The sequence below is a fragment of the Thalassophryne amazonica genome, chromosome 5, assembly GCF_902500255.1.
Source record: "Thalassophryne amazonica chromosome 5, fThaAma1.1, whole genome shotgun sequence".
Classification (NCBI taxonomy): domain Eukaryota; kingdom Metazoa; phylum Chordata; class Actinopteri; order Batrachoidiformes; family Batrachoididae; genus Thalassophryne; species Thalassophryne amazonica.
In genome coordinates, this window is record NC_047107.1 from 117,092,897 (window position 1) to 117,115,732 (window position 22,836).

General features: G+C 41.3%; 1 protein-coding gene across 1 annotated transcript; it reads right to left on the reverse strand.

The window, feature by feature from the left end:
- Positions 1-824: 824 nt before the first annotated feature.
- LOC117511181 (natterin-4-like) lies at positions 825-22,137 on the reverse strand. Its single transcript, XM_034171167.1, has 2 exons — positions 22,041-22,137; positions 825-1,956 (listed from the first exon to the last, which is right to left on the reverse strand). Exons 1-2 carry the CDS (start codon positions 22,135-22,137, stop codon positions 890-892), a joined length of 1,164 nt encoding a protein of 387 aa, XP_034027058.1. The 3' UTR covers positions 825-889.
- Between the last annotated feature and the right edge of the window lie 699 nt (positions 22,138-22,836).

Consider the following 22,836-nt stretch of genomic DNA (forward strand, 5'->3'; position numbering starts at 1 on the left):
CCTCCACCCTGAGTTTGGGCTGGAAGCAGTATTTTTGTTGTTCCCCTCCACACCTACTTGTGTTATTTTTTGTATCACCTGTAAATATTAAAGCACCATGAATTCTGGAATTTTGCTCTGGTTGTCCTGCTTTTGGATTCTGTTTGGTTCCTGGCCCGCAGTCACAACAACGTGATCTGTAAAACTAACAGAATGCTCTGTCTGCATTTCTGCGGCACCATAACTAGAATTTGCATCATTTTGTTGCTATGGTGACACTCCTGGGACCTGTAACACACACAGTAATGTTTGTGTTGCAGCTGCTCCCATTTCTTCAGCATCCTGTTGATCCAGCACAGATCCAGACTGGGATTTTGAGTTTTATGCTGGTATGGATGTCCTTCCACATGCAACTCCAGATTTTTACCAGAGGGCACCAAATTTGGTTCAATACTGAAAATTTTATGCAGTGTTCATGTCCATAGACCTGCTGGCAGGCTCCCAGACTGTGCTGGGTGCATATTTCAGACCTCATTCCACTCAGTCATATGAGTCCCTTATCTCATGTTTGAGATAACACACTGATCCAGATTAGAACATGAATGCCAGTTTACTGAAGGAAAAAAATTACATTTTTACGAAATTAAATCGTCCTACAGTGGGTTTCAGAGGTGTTTACAATGGTCGTATGTTTCTTTTTAAAATCTAGAGTTGCAAAACTGTGACATTTATTTTACTTAATATCAAGAAGTAACACAAAAAAGACAGCTGTAATATGCTGAATAACTTTATTTTCCAATTTAATATGTCAAGTAAATATTTTGACATATGACTGGATTTTTTTCTTTCATACTGAAACAGGATCAGCACTTCACATGTAGACATCCTACAAAGGTGAAACAGCTGAACATTAGCACGGCGGGGCATCAGCTATCTTTTCGCAGCGATGCACCACTGCCTGGATTTCTCCCACCTGGCCCTTCTTGTAGATCCCTTTAACCGATGAAGTGGTGACCTCCCCATTGCGGTACTTTCGGGTCAGGTCTGCTGTGAACGGGATGTCTGCCTTGAACATACGACCCTCCATAGTGACAACACAGTAGTTGTTTGGAGGAACGGTGACAGAGACGGAAAGAGAGTGACTGGTTGATTCCGTCTTACTGGTTCCATGGGAGATGGATACTGAGGTCTCAACGCTTACTGCCACACTCACATCGGCAATGTTGGGGATCCCAGCACTGACTTCAGTCGTGACACCAAGTGTGATAGAATTGCTGACGTCCCAACTTTGTGACGTCTCAACTGATGTCTCGAGGGTAACCTCTTTGGTAATTTCGCTACACTCATAGTTTTTAACGCTGGTCCTGCGGAGGGTTGCTGGATTGTCTTTATGAACTTGAACCCCTTTCATGTTGTATACGACATTACTCATGTCCTGCTCGACTACATCCATGTTGACATTCAGGACATCATACTCGTTGTACTTATACTCTATTCCTTGCCATGGAAGATAGAAAACATGATGGCTTTGCTGTAGTTTTCCTAGACCGTACTTATTCTTTGCAACATATATGTCTCTGCAGGCCAAGACTGCATTCGTTGGCACTTGACCACCTGTCTCCCACTTCCACTCCAGAATCTCAAAGTTATCTCTGTTCACCAGTATGTGGAACTCTTTACTCTGTCGTTCTTTAAATCCATAAGGGTAGTAGCAGTAAGGGCCCTTTGTGGGAGTGTAGTAGCCAGCTTCACAGCCGACTCTGCAGACATAGTCTTCACGACCTACATATGTATTTGAAATTTTAACTGCGTTACTTGGAATTTGTCCACTCCACTGAACCCATTGTAAGTTGGATTTAGAACTAATCTTATAAGCTCTAGCCACCCTTATTTTTGGAGTTTCCTGTCCGAGTTGTGACGTCTCATTATCTGTGCGTTGGGGAGCTGGTTCTTCAAGTTCTGACTCGTGGTTGTTGTCTGCATAGAAATACAAAGAAAAAGAGGGAAAAACAGAACCTGATCAAAAGTATTCATGCTGCTGCTGGAGACAGACAGGCACATATTAATATTTGCATCTCAAGTCTGACCTTCCACCTTAAACGGGCATTCACTAATGTTGAAGGTGGCTTCCATGACATCTAGTGGAACCGTTTCACATTGCAGCCCATCCAATCTATAACTACACATTCATTCAACTTCTTTTTTTTTTTTTTTTTGTTCTGGGTTGCGACAGTATAAAACAAAAGTTTAAAAAGGACAAGATTTTATATATAAAACAACTGAAGGGCTTTTCATATTGAACGCGTCAGTCGATCACTTTGGATGTGGCAACAGCATGCAGAGGGGGCGGAGATTTCTACGTCTACTATTTGGCTTTTCAAGGCCCCAGCGAACAACCCTGGACACCTTGGATTTGCATCAGGAAAAAGCAAAACAGTCTGCCAGTCATTACCACAATATTAAGAGAAAAAAGCAGAACAAGTGACGGACATTATCCTGCTGGGAGAGACTTTTTTCTGCAAGTCTTCAGAATGAGGCCGGGCCGAGGGGGGACTGATCAGACCGCAATACCGGCAGAGACTAGGGTTGCCAACTCTCTGAAAAATAAATAAGGGACACCTCACCGCCAGGGCCAACCGGCCGACTGACCATTGCCTTCACCCTTCCCAGCGTCTGTGTGAAACGATTTTTAACCATTTGACTGTTGACTTGACCCTGAATTTAGGTAGATGCATACATGCATTTATTCTGAAATGAACACGTGGAAAACAAATTATTATTTAGCAATTTATTTTTAGTGCAAAATAAATTTTCACTCACAATTTCAATATGAGCATTCTGTCTTCTTTAAAAATCTCTGTAGTGCTATTGCTTAACTTAAAATTGTATAAATTAACAAAAAAAAAACAATAGAAAATTTGCATCATCCAAAACAATGTAACAGTGCAAAACAATGTAACAGTGCACATTTACACATTTAGTGTAATAAAAAGTGCAAAAAATAAAGTCTGAAAAGTAAACAATACTGTTGTCGCGCACCTTTTCCACCCAGCCATTTTCCTTTTCTCATTCTCCCCTGTATTTTTGCATTTTTTTTTTTTTTTTTTTTTTTTTTTTTTTTAGGCGTAGTAGTAACGACGTTACAGACATTGCTGTCCGTAGGCATATCTGCAGTGCCAGTGTCGGTGTCTGTATCGATATCAGCCATGCTGATTTGTTATTGTTGTCCAGCGACCGTCGTCGGCTCATGACGTCGGTATCTTCTTGCGAGCAGATGTCCCTCGACCAATGAGATAAGAGTGATTCTGTATTGTCAAGTCGTGTCTGTCAGCTCATTGGTGAAAAGCAGGAGAGAGGCTGGGATCAAATTTACCGTAAGTTTCCATATAAAGCGCCAGTCAATTCCATTGACATTTTACAGACTTTGTGATTCTCACAGAAATACGGGACAAACTGCGTCCCGTTTCAGGTCAATATGGAACAATAAATAAAGGGACGATTCCGTTTTTCAAGGGACGGTTGGCAACCCTAGCAGAGACAGACACAACAGCTGGTGTTATCGAGTAGACATACTCAATCTGAAATTATTCACTTTTGGATACACACACAAACACACACAGTTTGAGCAACGGAGCTTCTGCAAACTCGTCTGAAATGAGAATGAAATGCATTATAGAGCACTGTCGAAGATTTATTAGCTAACGTTAGCATAGCCTTTAGCTGCAGAATCACTCAGTCCAGCTGAGTGGACATTTTATATTTGTCAATTGTTTAATCTATTTTTATTTTTACCAAATAAAGCTACACAGTCTTAATTGTTACTGCTGTCACTACAAGAAAAGTCTCAACTTTAACTAACTTAGATTTTAATTTAAAAAACTTTTTTCTTTTTTTTTTACTGTTTCGAGTTTATTCATATTTTAAAAATAGATTTCTTCACTTGCCCCACATCAGAAACATTTCAACATTTGTTGTGGAGAGAAACTTGTAAATACAAATGCACTTCAAAAACCACCAAGGATGGAACTGAACACAAAGTCCTGAAATCCAGAAGGAAGAAGAGAACATCTCTGCTCTTCAAAATGTGAGGAAAGTGTCTCCAAAAACTCCACCGAGTTGTAAGTTGTAGAGGAGACCTTCATTTGGTTAAATGTCCTGAGAGTCCAGCTCACTTGTCTCTGAAAACTCACACCTGCTGCTACACTTCTAAAAAACTAGGGGTACGTTGTGTTTTGTAAAATTAAATGTTGCAGCGTCTTAGCCCCTTAAAAATATAGGGACAGACAGGAATCTACTGAGTATTGACAAATTGACCCAACCTAACCCCACATACACACCCTCTGAAAGGGAGGACTGCTGAAAAATGACTAAAATACTGCATACTGTTTAAAATATGACTTTTTTGGTCTCTTGCAGATATTTTCAACACAGGACACAATTTAATATGATGGTTATGTGTGCCATATGTCAATACAGACTCTGTCATTTTCAGAAAATGTGACAGAATTGAATAAAGGACACAAATAGTGACAAATAACGGTACATCACTGCTATATTTCAGATGTTGGCCATTTGTATGCTTGTTGCAGGTGAAAAATGGCTGCTAATAAATAGATCACAGGCCAAAAAGACACTTTGTGGTATAGACTACATAGACAAGCTTGAGTTTCAACGTGAGATGTTACTGCAGATGAAGAATATGTAGCAGCCACTGACATAGATGAACACACCAAGGTAGGACGTTTGTACCTGGAGGACCGCTATGCTCAAGATACCTCGCTTTCCCTGCCAAAATTGAATGACCTTCCTTGCATTATGAAGGAGCACAAGAAGCTCCCCATGAACACGTATGCAGTCAATTTGAAGTTCTACCTCAAGATTACCTCAAATGTAGAAGTCACTTTGGATGACTTTTGTTAAGTTATCAATACAATTACTGCAGACCAACACTAGCTGTGGGATGAGGGGCTTGTCTTTCCATGGGCTATGACCAACATGTTCAGAAAAGGACCATTATGGACACTAGTGCAGTGCCCATAGGAAGTATGTATTCCAATAGAAAAGTGGGAGCTTTGTTGACAATCTTTGTCGAAGCTGACACATGAGAACATTCCACCTTGTGATAATAAAACAAGAAGCGTCTGTGCGTGTGTGTGTGTCTGTGGCTCGCATATCTCTGAGTATTTTGTGTATTATTTATTTATTTCATTTCATTTCATTTATTTCTTCTGTCTTTCCCCCATGAACGTGTTAGAGATAGGCATCTGTTTAATGCAGAGTGACTCATCTTTGTCTACGATCTTTGTCGATGGTGAGAATGTTCCGCCTTGTGCCAATAACGATGATGACTTCAAAATAAAGGTTTTGAAAATGAATCCCCAAAATTTTCATAATAAAGGATGCACATCATCGTGCCATGTGCAAGCCACATCTGAAAGCTGAGGCCGATCTGACAAACAATCAGAGAGATATGTGAGCCACAGACACACAGACGCATCTTGCTTTATAGATAGATAAATAAATGCTCACATTATTCAAACCTCACAACATCTACAATGTTCCTGTAATATTATTTTTGTGTATGATAAAAGAAAATACGACTAAATTAGCTTTCTTTATTAGTGTACAGGCTCTTTGTCATTACCAGGCAACATTTTGGAGTGAAAAATGCATGATTTGGGGGGTTTCAACTTCAGGGGGTATGTAGAGGGGGGTTAGACAAGATCATTTGGTCAATGATTCGCAATTTCTTGTTCATAACACCAAACATAGAGTGAAGGCTGTTCAGAAAAGAAAAAAAAAATCCAAAATCCTCCTCGGCCATGAGGACTCCTAGAACAGAATCGCATCGCCACTTTGAATGAGGGTGCCGCCATTTTGAATGAGGGCACTGACATTTTGAAGGGTCGCATATGCTATCTGCCTCATCCGCCATGAGGACCCCTAGGACCAAAGTTCGTGGCCATTTTGAATGGTCACATGACGTGATCTAAAATAGCGTCGGGGAGAATTGATTCGGTCTTGGCAACGTCACTTCTGGTTTGCTTCCGTGTCAGGTCAGTTGCTAGCATGACAATACGCGGCTGTTGACGTGTTTTGCCATCGAGATGCATTGTGTGTGTGTGGGAGTGGTATTTACTCTTGAATTCTAGATTTAAGTAATTATTTGTTTGAATTTAGTTATATTTCTGTTGTTGGGGCCTTAGTGTGGCCTTCAGATATTCAGAGGGCTTGGATAATGTCGCCCGGGAGCAATATAAAAACAAAGCAGCAGCAGCAGGACTGACATCTTGTCCATACCAACTCGAAGCTGGAAGATGGAAAAATGATCAATTTCAATGTATTTTCAATGTGTTTAATTTTATACAAAGCCAAATCACAAGTGATCCTCCTCATCTTAATCTCTCTCAGTAACTGCTCATTAGACACAATGTCATTCCAGTGGTACCCAAGGATCCTTCAAAGACACCAAGTACAAAAGACATCCAGTCGTCCCCTTAGGTCACTGGTTAGCATCTAAGTCTCACAACCATATGAGAGAAAGGCAGGCAAGACAGGCAGCACCAGGACCTTAACATCTTGAACCTTCATTTGCCTACAAAGATATCAGCATCGCCAAACACTTCTGTCCATCAACATCATGACTCCATAAGATCTTTCCAGGCGCCTCTCAATCTACCAGAGACATGTAGCTATGTTACTGTCAAGATAAGTAAATGTCTCTACAAGTTCAGCTTCTTCACCGTATACAGATACACTTCTGATGCCTGAGTCCAGGGAATCGTAAAAAGCCTGAATCTTAAGGGCCTTTCACGTTGAACGCATCAGGCCGATGCGTCAAAGCGTTCCGACGCGTCATAACGCCAGGCCGATGCATTTCCAATGCGTCGTGACGTCAGACGCTTCGGTTCGGAAGCGGCAAGGGGGCGGAGATTGCTAAGTCACACTCTGGCTGTTTACACAACCTGAAAAAAGTTCAGCGATCGCCATCTTGAATTTGCGTCGTCTGAACCACAAAAAAGCTTTAAAAAACAGCAGAACGATTCTCCCATCACCCTGCTGGGAGAAGCTTTATTTCCAGCTACTTTTCGGAGTGATGCCGACCGAGAGATGACTGACAACTTGGTGGGATATCGATTGAACCGCGACAGCAGGCTGACCCGCACGGAGAAGCCGGCATTCAGGCATCATTCCTGGGCAGACCGAGGCAGGCAGCCGGGGTGATGGAGCAAACCCACTCAGTCCGAAATCTCCCACTTTTTGGATATATGCGAAGTCCCAGTTTGCCCAACGGAGTTTAGTTCTGCAGCTTTATCAAGGTCAGAATAATATAAAAATAAAACGTGACGTTTACTGCACTGCTGTGAAGGTTTAATGATCGGCTAACGTTAGCTTAGATTTTTAGCACAGTTGATCTGAGTGAACGCTTGAATTTGTAAATGGTTCAAGCTTTTTTATTTTTACCAAATAAAGCTACAGCTTTTTTTCTGAGACTGCAAAAGCTCAACTTTAAGTAACTTCTTTTTTTTTTGGGCTTTTTTTCCCATCGCTTTTTTTTTCTGTTTTTTTTTTTTCTTTTTTTATATATAAATTGTTTAGTGTTTGGGCGGCACGGTGGTTTAGTGGTTAGCACTGTTGCCTCACAGTGAGAAGGTCGTGGGTTCAATTCCCGTGGCCTTACTGTGTGGAGTTTGCATGTTCTCCCCGTGTCTGCGTGGGTTTCCTCCGGGTGCTCTGGTTTCCTCCCACATCCAAAGACATGTGGGTTAGGTGGATTGGAATCTTTACAATTGTCCTTAGGTGTGCATATGGGTGTGTCTGTGTTTGTTTGCCTGTTTGTGGCCCTGCGACAGACTGGCGTCCTGTCCTGGGTGTACTCCACCTCACGCCCTATGACTGCTGGGATAGGCTCCAGCCCCCTGTGACCCTTAATTGGACTAAGCGGTAGAAGATGAATGAATGAATGAATGTTTAGTGTTTCTTTATATTTTAAGACATATTTTTTATTTGTCCCAATCACGGAACATTTGCTGTGCAGACAACCTAAATACAGATGCACAACACCATGAAGTCCAGTCGACCACCACCAGAACACTACCAGAGTTCAAAGCTGCAGAAGAGACCTTCATCTGGTCCAGAAAATCCAGCAGAACATCACCTGCTTCTAAATAAAAGGCTCTTTCAACAGCAACTATTTTATTATTTTTTAAAAGCTGTTTCATTTTATATTTTAACAATAAATGAATGGATCATTAAAAATGTCCACGAAATCAAAGTCAAACGACGTGCACAGGCAGAAGCTCTCCACGTATTGCGCTCAAATTCATATTTTAGAAATGACTCTGTCCTGATAGCAACATTAAAGGCAATTACATATTTTGACCTAATTATAAGTTGAAATAAGTATAAAAAAATTCATCATGAGGTTTCTGTCGCAGAAATGCTACTTTACAATCACACTGCAGTCATTGTTAAATTATTTCCTGTTGCATTTATAATAAACATTTGTATTTATTTACAGTGTCTGTTTGTCTTGTTGAAATGAGATATAAATAATCTACCAGACTTTAAAAAAATGTACACGTTTCCATGTTATTTTATTTGTCTAAAAATAAATGTCCAAGGTTCCTTGTGTTAAACAAGAAATGATCTAATCTGAAATAACAGGTGGTTTTAATTTACAGATGAAAGGTTTCTAAAGAACCATTTATAGATTTACTTAGCTATTTTAATTATGTGTTCCAAACTTTTTTTTTAACAGTAATCAGAAATTTTGAGGTAACAAACAACAACAACAAAAAACATTTCCAAGGATTTTTCTTCAGAATGCTCTATAAATGAGCAGTCCTGTGACACGTTTCTGTTTTGTACAGATCAGTGGTTTCTGCCACTAGTCTCCCGTGTTTTGGTCCGACGCCATGCTGATTTGTTATTGTTGTCCAGCGACCGTCGTCGGCTCATGACGTCGGTATCTTCTTGCGAGCAGATGTCCCTCGACCAATGAGATAAGAGTGATTCTGTATTGTCAAGTCGTGTCTGTCAGCTCATTGGTGAAAAGCAGGAGAGAGGCTGGGATCAAATTTACCGTAAGTTTCCATATAAAGCGCCAGTCAATTCCATTGACATTTTACAGACTTTGTGATTCTCACAGAAATACGGGACAAACTGCGTCCCGTTTCAGGTCAATACGGAACGCACACTTTTATTTCCAAATAAGGGACGATTCCGTTTTTCAAGGGACGGTTGGCAACCCTAGCAGAGACAGACACAACAGCTGGTGTTATCGAGTAGACATACTCAATCTGAAATTATTCACTTTTGGATACACACACAAACACACACAGTTTGAGCAACGGAGCTTCTGCAAACTCATCTGAAATGAGAATGAAATGCATTATAGAGCACTGTCGAAGATTTATTAGCTAACGTTAGCATAGCCTTTAGCTGCAGAATCAGTCCAGCTGAGTGGACATTTTATATTTGTCAATTGTTTAATCTATTTTTATTTTTACCAAATAAAGCTACACAGTCTTAATTGTTACTGCTGTCACTACAAGAAAAGTCTCAACTTTAACTAACTTAGATTTTTAATTTAAAAAACTTTTTTCTTTTCTTTTTTTACTGTTTCGAGTTTATTCATATTTTAAAAATAGATTTCTTCACTTGCCCCACATCAGAAACATTTCAACATTTGTTGTGGAGAGAAACTTGTAAATACAAATGCACTTCAAAAACCACCAAGGATGGAACGGAACACAAAGTCCTGAAATCCAGAAGGAAGAAGAGAACATCTCTGCTCTTCAAAATGTGAGGAAAGTGTCTCCAAAAACTCCACCGAGTTGTAAGTTGTAGAGGAGACCTTCATTTGGTTAAATGTCCTGAGAGTCCAGCTCACTTGTCTCTGAAAACTCACCTGCTGCTACACTTCTAAAAAACTAGGGGTACGTTGTGTTTTGTAAAATTAAATGTTGCAGCGTCTTAGCCCCTTAAAAATATAGGGACAGACAGGAATCTACTGAGTATTGACAAATTGACCCAACCTAACCCCACATACATTGGTGGTTGGCTCTCACTGCGGTATTGTATCACTTCCTGTTCCGGAGCACAGCGGTGTTTTTCTGTATCTGTTAGCTGTTTAATCTGCGCAGTTAGATTGATCTAGTTATCTAGATTACGATTTGTTTCCCAGTGTAATCTTTACGTGCCTTAACTAAAGCACTCCTTCTGCTGAATCACCTCTAAATTATTTACACATTATTCACTTTGCGTGTTTTTAGGAATCCGCTAGCTTAGCGTAGCTACTAGCTCTTAGCCGATTTAGCATGGCGGCTTCTCCTGTCTCTCCCGCACTTTTCTGCTCTGGGTGTGAAATGTTTAGTTATTCCTCGGCCTCCTTTAGCAGTAATGGTACTTGTAATAAGTGTAGCTTATTCGTAGCTTTGGAGGCCAGGCTGGGCGAATTGGAGACTCGGCTCCGCACCGTGGAAAATTCTACAGCTAGCAAGGCCCCTGTAGTCGGTGCGGACCAAGGTAGCTTAGCCGCCGTTAGTTCCCCACTGGCAGATCCCGAGCAGCCGGGAAAGCAGGCCGACTGGGTGACTGTGAGGAGGAAGCGTAGCCCTAAACAGAAGCCCCGTGTACACCGCCAACCCGTTCACATCTCTAACCGTTTTTTCCCACTCGACGACACACCCGCCGAGGATCAAACTCTGGTTATTGGCGACTCTGTTTTGAGAAATGTGAAGTTAGCGACACCAGCAACCATAGTCAATTGTCTTCCGGGGGCCAGAGCAGGCGACATTGAAGGAAATTTGAAACTGCTGGCTAAGGCTAAGCGTAAATTTGGTAAGATTGTAATTCACGTCGGCAGTAATGACACCCGGTTACGCCAATCGGAGGTCACTAAAATTAACATTAAATCGGTGTGTAACTTTGCAAAAACAATGTCGGACTCTGTAGTTTTCTCTGGGCCCCTCCCCAATCGGACCGGGAGTGACATGTTTAGCCGCATGTTCTCCTTGAATTGCTGGCTGTCTGAGTGGTGTCCAAAAAATGAGGTGGGCTTCATAGATAATTGGCAAAGCTTCTGGGGAAAACCTGGTCTTGTTAGGAGAGACGGCATCCATCCCACTTTGGATGGAGCAGCTCTCATTTCTAGAAAACTGGCCAATTTTCTTAAATCCTCCAAACCGTGACTATCCAGGGTTGGGACCAGGAAGCAGAGTTGTAGTCTTACACACCTCTCTGCAGCTTCTCTCCCCCTGCCATCCCCTCATTACCCCATCCCCGTAGAGACGGTGCCTGCTCCCAGACTACCAATAACCAGCAAAAATCTATTTAAGCATAAAAATTCAAAAAGAAAAAATAATATAGCACCTTCAACTGCACCACAGACTAAAACAGTTAAATGTGGTCTATTAAACATTAGGTCTCTCTCTTCTAAGTCCCTGTTGGTAAATGATATAATAATTGATCAACATATTGATTTATTCTGCCTAACAGAAACCTGGTTACAGCAGGATGTTAGTTTAAATGAGTCAACACCCCCGAGTCACACTAACTGTCAGAATGCTCGTAGCACGGGCCGGGGTGGAGGATTAGCAGCAATCTTCCATTCCAGCTTATTAATTAATCCAAAACCCAGACAGAGCTTTAATTCATTTGAAAGCTTGTCTCTTAGTCTTGTCCATCCAAATTGGAAGTCCCAAAAACCAGTTTTATTTGTTATTATCTATCGTCCACCTGGTCGTTACTGTGAGTTTCTCTGTGAATTTTCAGACCTTTTGTCTGACTTAGTGCTTAGCTCAGATAAGATAATTATAGTGGGCGATTTTAACATCCACACAGATGCTGAGAATGACAGCCTCAACACTGCATTTAATCTATTATTAGACTCTATTGGCTTTGCTCAAAAAGTAAATGAGTCCACCCACCACTTTAATCATATCTTAGATCTTGTTCTGACTTATGGTATGGAAATAGAAGACTTAACAGTATTCCCTGAAAACTCCCTTCTGTCTGATCATTTCTTAATAACATTTACATTTACTCTGATGGACTACCCAGCAGTGGGGAATAAGTTTCATTACACTAGAAGTCTTTCAGAAAGCGCTGTAACTAGGTTTAAGGATATGATTCCTTCTTTATGTTCTCTAATGCCATATACCAACACAGTGCAGAGTAGCTACCTAAACTCTGTAAGGGAGATAGAGTATCTCGTCAATAGTTTTACATCCTCATTGAAGACAACTTTGGATGCTGTAGCTCCTCTGAAAAAGAGAGCTTTAAATCAGAAGTGTCTGACTCCGTGGTATAACTCACAAACTCGTAGCTTAAAGCAGATAACCCGTAAGTTGGAGAGGAAATGGCGTCTCACTAATTTAGAAGATCTTCACTTAGCCTGGAAAAAGAGTCTGTTGCTCTATAAAAAAGCCCTCCGTAAAGCTAGGACATCTTTCTACTCATCACTAATTGAAGAAAATAAGAACCCCAGGTTTCTTTTCAGCACTGTAGCCAGGCTGACAAAGAGTCAGAGCTCTATTGAGCTGAGTATTCCATTAACTTTAACTAGTAATGACTTCATGACTTTCTTTGCTAACAAAATTTTAACTATTAGAGAAAAAATTACTCATAACCATCCCAAAGACGTATCGTTATCTTTGGCTGCTTTCAGTGATGCCGGTATTTGGTTAGACTCTTTCTCTCCGATTGTTCTGTCTGAGTTATTCTCATTAGTTACTTCATCCAAACCATCAACATGTTTATTAGACCCCATTCCTACCAGGCTGCTCAAGGAAGCCCTACCATTATTTAATGCTTCGATCTTAAATATGATCAATCTATCTTTGTTAGTTGGCTATGTACCACAGGCTTTTAAGGTGGCAGTAATTAAACCATTACTTAAAAAGCCATCACTTGACCCAGCTATCTTAGCTAATTATAGGCCAATCTCCAACCTTCCTTTTCTCTCAAAAATTCTTGAAAGGGTAGTTGTAAAACAGCTAACTGATCATCTGCAGAGGAATGGTCTATTTGAAGAGTTTCAGTCAGGTTTTAGAATTCATCATAGTACAGAAACAGCATTAGTGAAGGTTACAAATGATCTTCTTATGGCCTCGGACAGTGGACTCATCTCTGTGCTTGTTCTGTTAGACCTCAGTGCTGCTTTTGATACTGTTGACCATAAAATTTTATTACAGAGATTAGAGCATGCCATAGGTATTAAAGGCACTGCGCTGCAGTGGTTTGAATCATATTTGTCTAATAGATTACAATTTGTTCATGTAAATGGGGAATCTTCTTCACAGACTAAAGTTAATTATGGAGTTCCACAAGGTTCTGTGCTAGGACCAATTTTATTTACTTTATACATGCTTCCCTTAGGCAGTATTATTAGACGGTATTGCTTAAATTTTCATTGTTACGCAGATGATACCCAGCTTTATCTATCCATGAAGCCAGAGGACACACACCAATTAGCTAAACTGCAGGATTGTCTTACAGACATAAAGACATGGATGACCTCTAAATTCCTGCTTTTAAACTCAGATAAAACTGAAGTTATTGTACTTGGCCCCACAAATCTTAGAAACATGGTGTCTAACCAGATCCTTACTCTGGATGGCATTACCCTGACCTCTAGTAATACTGTGAGAAATCTTGGAGTCATTTTTGATCAGGATATGTCATTCAAAGCGCATATTAAACAAATATGTAGGACTGCTTTTTTGCATTTACGCAATATCTCTAAAATCAGAAAGGTCTTGTCTCAGAGTGATGCTGAAAAACTAATTCATGCATTTATTTCCTCTAGGCTGGACTATTGTAATTCATTATTATCAGGTTGTCCTAAAAGTTCCCTAAAAAGCCTTCAGTTAATTCAAAATGCTGCAGCTAGAGTACTGACGGGGACTAGAAGGAGAGAGCATATCTCACCCATATTGGCCTCTCTTCATTGGCTTCCTGTTAATTCTAGAATAGAATTTAAAATTCTTCTTCTTACTTATAAGGTTTTGAATAATCAGGTCCCATCTTATCTTAGGGACCTCGTAGTACCATATCACCCCAATAGAGCGCTTCGCTCTCAGACTGCAGGCTTACTTGTAGTTCCTAGGGTTTGTAAGAGTAGAATGGGAGGCAGAGCCTTCAGCTTTCAGGCTCCTCTCCTGTGGAACCAGCTCCCAATTCAGATCAGGGAGACAGACACCCTCTCTACTTTTAAGATTAGGCTTAAAACTTTCCTTTTTGCTAAAGCTTATAGTTAGGGCTGGACCATCCCTTAGTTATGCTGCTATAGACGTAGACTGCTGGGGGGTTCCCATGATGCACTGTTTCTTTCTCTTTTTGCTCTGTATGCACCACTCTGCATTTAATCATTAGTGATCGATCTCTGCTCCCCTCCACAGCATGTCTTTTTCTTGGTTCTCTCCCTCAGCCCCAACCAGTCCCAGCAGAAGACTGCCCCTCCCTGAGCCTGGTTCTGCTGGAGGTTTCTTCCTGTTAAAAGGGAGTTTTTCCTTCCCACTGTAGCCAAGTGCTTGCTCACAGGGGGTCGTTTTGACCGTTGGGGTTTTACATAATTATTGTATGGCCTTGCCTTACAATATAAAGCGCCTTGGGGCAACTGTTTGTTGTGATTTGGCGCTATATAAAAAAGTTGATTGATTGATTGATTGATTGACATACACACCCTCTGAAAGGGAGGACTGCTGAAAAATGACTAAAATACTGCATACTGTTTAAAATATGACTTTTTTGGTCTCTTGCAGATATTTTCAACACAGGACACAATTTAATATGATGGTTATGTGTGCCATATGTCAATACAGACTCTGTCATTTTCAGAAAATGTGACAGAATTGAATAAAGGACACAAATAGTGACAAATAACGGTACATCACTGCTATATTTCAGATGTTGGCCATTTGTATGCTTGTTGCAGGTGAAAAATGGCTGCTAATAAATAGATCACAGGCCAAAAAGACACTTTGTGGTATAGACTACATAGAGAAGCTTGAGTTTCAACGTGAGATGTTACTGCAGATGAAGAATATGAAGCAGCCACTGACATAGATGAACACACCAAGGTAGGACGTTTGTACCTGGAGGACCGCTATGCTCAAGATACCTCGCTTTCCCTGCCAAAATTGAATGACCTTCCTTGCATTATGAAGGAGCACAAGAAGCTCCCCATGAACACGTATGCAGTCAATTTGAAGTTCTACCTCAAGATTACCTCAAATGTAGAAGTCACTTTTGTTAAGTTATCAATACAATTACTGCAGACCAACACTAGCTGTGGGATGAGGGGCTTGTCTTTCCATGGGCTATGACCAACATGTTCAGAAAAGGACCATTATGGACACTAGTGCAGTGCCCATAGGAAGTATGTATTCCAATAGAAAAGTGGGAGCTTTGTTGACAATCTTTGTCGAAGCTGACACGAGAACATTCCACCTTGTGATAATAAAACAAGAAGCGTCTGTGCGTGTGTGTGTGTCTGTGGCTCGCATATCTCTGAGTATTTTGTGTATTATTTATTTATTTCATTTCATTTCATTTATTTCTTCTGTCTTTCCCCCATGAACGTGTTAGAGATAGGCATCTGTTTAATGCAGAGTGACTCATCTTTGTCTACGATCTTTGTCGATGGTGAGAATGTTCCGCCTTGTGCCAATAACAATGATGACTTCAAAATAAAGGTTTTGAAAATGAATCCCCAAAATTTTCATAATAAAGGATGCACATCATCGTGCCATGTGCAAGCCACATCTGAAAGCTGAGGCCGATCTGACAAACAATCAGAGAGATATGTGAGCCACAGACACACAGACGCATCTTGCTTTATAGATAAATAAATGCTCACATTATTCAAACCTCACAACATCTACAATGTTCCTGTAATATTATTTTTGTGTATGATAAAAGAAAATACGACTAAATTAGCTTTCTTTATTAGTGTACAGGCTCTTTGTCATTACCAGGCAACATTTTGGAGTGAAAAATGCATGATTTGGGGGGTTTCAACTTCAGGGGGTATGTAGAGGGGGGTTAGACAAGATCATTTGGTCAATGATTCGCAATTTCTTGTTCATAACACCAAACATAGAGTGAAGGCTGTTCAGAAAAGAAAAAAAAAATCCAAAATCCTTAAATTTTTTAAAAGCTGTTTCATTTTATATTTTAACAATAAATGAATGGATCATTAAAAATGTCCACGAAATCAAAGTCAAACGACATGTGCACAGGCAGAAGCTCTCCACGTATTGCGCTCAAATTCATATTTTAGAAATGACTCTGTCCTGATAGCAACATTAAAGGCAATTACATATTTTGACCTAATTATAAGTTGAAATAAGTATAAAAAAATTCATCATGAGGTTTCTGTCGCAGAAATCCTACTTTACAATCACACTGCAGTCATTGTTAAATTATTTCCTGTTGCATTTATAATAAACATTTGTATTTATTTACAGTGTCTGTTTGTCTTGTTGAAATGAGATATAAATAATCTACCAGACTTTAAAAAAATGTACAAGTTTCCATGTTATTTTATTTGTCTAAAAATAAATGTCCAAGGTTCCTTGTGTTAAACAAGAAATGATCTAATCTGAAATAACAGGTGGTTTTAATTTACAGATGAAAGGTTTCTAAAGAACCATTTATTGATTTACTTAGCTATTTTAATTATGTGTTCTAAACTTTTTTTTAACAGTAATCAGAAATTTTGAGGTAACAAACAACAACAACAAAAAACATTTCCAAGGATTTTTCTTCAGAATGCTCTATAAATGAGCAGTCCTGTGACACGTTTCTGTTTTGTACAGATCAGTGGTTTCTGCCACTAGTCTCCCGTGTTTTGGTCCGACGCGTCGTTCCTATTGGACAGCGCAAAGCTACGTCACAGCTCAGAGCGTCAAAAGTTGGACTGGGTTGAACTTTGACCGCGTCAGCCTGCCAACAAGCGGCAATGCACACTATGGTCAGAAGCGTCGCTTTAGCTCGGCTTTTGATGTGATGCCTCTGACGCCTCTAAAAAGCAACACGTCTCATTGAAAATAATGCATTTTAGACCGATTTTTGACGCCTCTGACGCTTCTGACGCGTTCAGTGTGAAAGGCCCATTAGTCTTGATCCAGGATGATGACAAACCCAGACACTCTGATTTCTCATTCAGCTTCTCAAGTGTTGATATCAGAGTATCCATTAACTCTGCAAAGATCACAGCATCGTCTGCGAAGTCAAGGTCCTCACCAACAAAAGCACCCAAGTCCAAGTCCACAACCTGACCAAACACCCAGTCCACACAAGCACTGAACAGTGTAGGAGCCAGAACATACCCCTGATGAATGCCAGTTTCACTGAGAAAAAAATTTCTCTGCCTCCACTCCGCACACCATGACTAATGAAGGGAACGTAAGGTAATTTATTTATAATTATCCTCTGGCTTGTCCTTTTAAAAATCACTTCAAAATCATCAAGTAAAAACTTGATTTTATTGATAAATCCCTTAATACATAATTTATCATGCAAGGCAAACAAGAGGCCATCACAGTTGAAAAATGACAGAAACAGACTTCAAAGTCAGGAATGTAACATCTGTAAATCCATTACTGTGATGTGAGGAGCTGCGTTGTCAGATACATAGTATTTTTGTCAAGCTGGGCGGCAGCCTGGCACCAGGAGCGGTTGGACCCGCAATACAGACTCCCAGACTTGACTTGGGTGCAAGAGAAAGTGTGGTCTTTATTTCAGCATCAGCTTCGGTACACATGTAATCAGTCAGCGAGGCAGAGGTACAAGAAGGGTCAGGCTGAGACGCAGTCATAAATGAGCAGGATTCACAGGCACGAGCAAACACCGACAACCGGGATGAGGCAAGAGACATGGTCGAAGACAACAGAGCAGGGTTCGTAACACGGCAAGACAAAATCAGGACAATGAAGGGCGCTGGAAAGTGTACTAGACAACAATCTGGCGAGGAAGTGAAGAACTGGGGGGTTTAAATACATGTGGACTAATTAGTGACAGGTGGTGTAAACAAGGTGCACGTGAGAGGAAGGATCCAGAAAGGGGGCGTGGCTCATGAACAAAGACACAATGTTGTGCAAGACAGTGAGGGAAGAGAGCACAAGGTGGAGAGAAGAAAAGACAAAGATGTGTGAACAGGAGTCAAGAGTGTGACTAAAGGGAGTGAGCACAGTGGCGTGATGTAATAGACAAAGACAATGGAACAGGTGCAAGAGCGTGAGTAAATGGAAACACAAAGCAGACATAAACAAGGTGGGAGACAAAGACATGGGGCAGGTGTAGTGAAGTGAAGTAACATAAATAACTGGGCATGAGGTGAGGAGCAAAGACTTGATGGGAGGTGCGGAGCTGAGTTTTTTTGCTAGCTTGCACTCGGCCGAGACGGACGCACTTTTCTCTTCTCCCTCCCTCCTTATCTTTCCTGCTTCTGTGGCATGTTGTCTGTGAGGCTGCAGCTTTGCTCTTCTGGAACGACAAAAATGGATCTGTTAAAGTGGTCTCTGAACGCAATTGACACTATTTTTTCTACAAGACATTCGGGGGCGGAGGACCCGACCTGTCCTGCCGGGACGCATGTGATGGGTTACGTGATGGACTCGTGGAGGAGATGGCAGGTCATGTGCCTTTACATGCTTTCTGTGGAGGATGTCGAAGATGTGTACATATTCGGCTTGGTGGTGACCGGCTTTCTGATGTGTGGAGCGGGCACTATGCTGGTTTACCGGAAAATCAAGAAAGTGGAAGCAGCTTTGATTGGTCCTTCCAGGCTGCCCTACATGACTGATTCGATTGGGAAGGCAGTGGCTGCGCAGTCGGCGGGGGTTAACTGCGCGTTGGAAAATATCTTGAATAGAATTGCAGCCCTGGAAACCCGCTCTGACCATCTGTGAAGACCACATTCTACATTCAGATGCATTGAGAGCCACTCTGTTCTCAGAACTGTGGAATCTTTCAGGCGCCTGCTAATCTGGCTATTCATTTGGCTTCCCCAAATACAGCTGCACTTCAAGGTCGCTGTGATAAAACCTCCTCAGAAGATCAACACTTAAGCCTCGCTCCCTGGTCTTCCCCCCTCCCCTCAGCTTCTCCAGCTCTGACGTTGACTGTGCTCAGGACTGCCCAGGACTGCTCAGGGCTGCCCCCTTCCCCTCCAGGATTGTCGGACAAGGCCGTTGACGGCGCCAAACAGGCTGCCTCCGGAGTGTTCTGATAAATTGGACTTTTTCAAATCTCGGTTGTCGTCCTGTGTCCTTGTTTTTGTCTGTGTGATTATTGTTTTTCTGTGCTGATGGGGATTTTTTTCCTCATTGCCGCTGTGTAATGCAGTGGCTATGAGGGTTTTTTTTTTTCTCCTTTTCCCTCGTGTTTTGCTTTCATATATATGTTTTATGTACCGGGCCGCCCTATGTGTTGTGTGTGTGTTGTTTGTTATGGGTCGGTGTTGGTTTGCTCAGCCCTGCTGTTGACCAAGGCAGGGATGTACATCTGGAGCTGGTCCCCGGGCGCCTAATGGCGACTTCTGCTCCTACTGGCAATTAGGATGGGTTAAATGCAGTAGACACATTTCATTGTGCAGGGAACATGTTCTTCTGTGCATATGACAATAAAATGTCTTTGAATCTTGAATCTTGAATTTGAAACAAATGGCAAAAGCAGAACAGAGCTAAAATGGGAATCAGGGGCAGAATATAACACAATAGCAAACCAGACATGAACATGAGAACTGAAAGAAGACACAAAGATAAAACTAAACCGGACTGACTAAGAAACCAAAGTGGCTAAACAAATTAAAAAATAAAACAGAGACTGAGATCAACAAAACCTGACACTAAAGCACAACAGATAATATAACAAATGAGAAGAACAAAATAAACAAGTGCTAAACAATGAAAACGCAAACTGGCTAAAACAAAGATGGAACAGGACAACAGCTAAAGAATAAAAGTAGCAAAGAAACAAAGTGACAAAGCAAAATAGAACATAGCAGAAACACATGATGAAAATAAACCACTAATAAATCAAAGCGGGAACAGAAGATGCTGCAAAGAAAGGGGCAAAAAAGGGATCAAAGCCTGGAACAGGGCGGTCATGACAGTTTCATGGAATAAAGCAACTTTTGGAATACTGCAACTTATACTGCTGCCTGTGAGCATGTTCCACTTTTTCCCCTTTCTTTGAGGTCTGGGGTTTTAACACAGCTGCATCAGGGAGCATGGTGGCCAAGACGTTTGTGCACTTGTTTCCAGAACAGATGGTTCTCAGTTCAAGACCACACCTGTCCATTCCCCATCTAATGTGGAGTTACACCAAGAAGGGCACTCTTCTTCTGCCAAGAAGAGTGGTGAAATGTATAGTCTGAATTATACCAGAAGCTTGTTGATGGCTACCAAAATTGTCTGGTTGAAGTGCAGCTTGCTCAGGAACATTTAAACTAAATTTTATTGGAGGTGTATGTATATGTAAATTCAGCTTGGGACTCAGACGAGGGCGGTCGCATCTCCTCCACGCTCCCTTATCTCTGCTCTCTGCTCTAACCTTCAAGTCCCTACTTCACCAGACTGTGAATTCCTCAAATTATACTGGATACTGGTTCTATTGGACTATTATTGGATTAACCATGGAATTGATCAGCTCGTCTCTAAATGCTATTGACACCATCTTTTCTACAAGAAGGTCAGGACTGGGGGATCCTACCTGCCCAGATGGAACGTATCCTGCGGGCTATGTTCTCGACTCCTGGGAGTCTTGGAGTATTGCATGCTTGGTGCCTTTCTCCGTTGAGGACATCGAGGATTTATTAATATTTGGTCTTTTGATAGCAGGGTTGGCACTTTCTGGCTTATGTGCTGCCTTGATCTATCGGAAAACTGGCAAGACGGCAGCATCAAGAACCATGGCCCCTCGCTTGTCCGTCATGATTAACGAGGTGGGCAAGGCACTGCATTCTCAGACTGCGATGACTCTTGAACTCAGACGCAAAGTGGATGACATCTTGGAGCAGATGCATGCCTTGCAGATGAAGTTGAAGATTTCAGAGGCCGGGGAATATTCTTAATTCATAATTAGGAATATTCTTAATTCATAATTGGGATTTGGTTGTTCAAGTGGACTGTTAAAAGTGTTTTTCACTGCTCAAACCACAACACGGCAGGCTTATCAAGCCTGAAGGACAAATTGCCCAACTGTTTTCCCCCAGAGGAATGTCTGGGGGAAAACAGACTTATCTCAACCCACAAAGACAATAAACTGTTTTTCATAGGACTGATGCATGCTCCATTCCCTCTCCACAACCCCCTCCTACCCCCCATCACACCCCCCCCCCCCCCCCCACTCCGGCTTCAGCCCATGTCACCTCCCTTCCCTTCTGCGGGGGCGGCACCATTTTAGCTGCTGCTGGTCCCCGTTCCCCCCCAAGCTGACGGTGGCGCAATGCAGGGTTGCTGCGCGACCTTCACCCACTTGCCTCAATTCGGATAACGGACTTCTTCTAATTTAGTGCACATAAACAATGTCAAATTTGTATGAGCTGTTCTTAATTCTGACATCGGCCATTATTATTGTCTGAGGTAACTGTAGTGTAAACATAATTTCTCCACTGTGAGATCAGTAAAGTATAAAGTATATCTCATGTTCTTTGCGAAGATCCCAAATAAATTCAAGCCTGTGTACCCAGTTCTTGTTTTTCAAGTCATTTATGATGCATTCTGTACAATTATTCCACCCTAGCAAAAGGACAGTTCAAAGACGTCTTTAAATGCCCCAAATTACAAACATCTGACCACAATTGCATATTACTGTATTAGTGTATTAGTGTGATATGCAGCAGATGATGTGATTTTTGATCAAATAACCACTTTATAAACATTATTTTAGTTATGTTGAATGTGTTTCTTGCTCTCTGACACATTAGCCTGTAAATATCTTCAAATAGTTCATGTAAATAATTACAGTGCAGCATATATATAAGGGACATTTCTACCCAGCAGTAAAATAATAACCTTGAAACATCCTAATATCATTTTTCTCTTTACCTTCGTTGTGTTGTTGTAAGATCTCTTGATCTTTGCCATCTTCAGCACTGGTCCAGGACAGAACCAGCAGGGTGATGAGCAGCACCAAGAGCTTCATCTGGAGGTCCAACACAAAAACATCATCATTCTTTACCACCAGATTATAGCAGAAAAATCAATTCGAAATACAACGTTGGTACAAACTGTCCACATTACAAAACGAATATCACCAAGCATCAAGTTATTTTGAGTTTAAAATTGAGGTGAAAATTGAATTAAATACTCACCTCTGCAGTCTGACCTCGACCTTGTCTTCTTGCACTTGCATTCAAGTTTATAAACCGTAGCATCTTCCTGGGTGATGTGACTTGTGAACAGAGCTTTGGTGTCACATTGGGTGGAGCAGTGAAGTAGAGGATTCATTGGCTGAACAGCGTCGTCGACTTCAGTCATGCTTGTCACTCATTCATGCGTTCACCAGCTGACTAAAGACAGCCAATCATAATCATCCAGGTGTCCTGGATGATTGTGGAGATACAAATTATCTCTCAAAGTGCTGCGACTCTCAAGTAAATCCAGTTGGCTGATCAAACTCCTCCAGGTCAATTCTCAGGCTGATGGAACTCAACAGCTTTCAGTGTTGTTGACTTATACAAGATCAAATGTCAATGTTTCCCCTGACATTTTTTTCGGGCCCAGCTGTACTCTCTGACCCCCACCACCAAATCATGAGGTGTGTTATAATCCTGACAAGTCCTGCATCTGTCATTGAAAACAAACTATGACTTTTCACAGAACACCGCATTTTTCATATTAA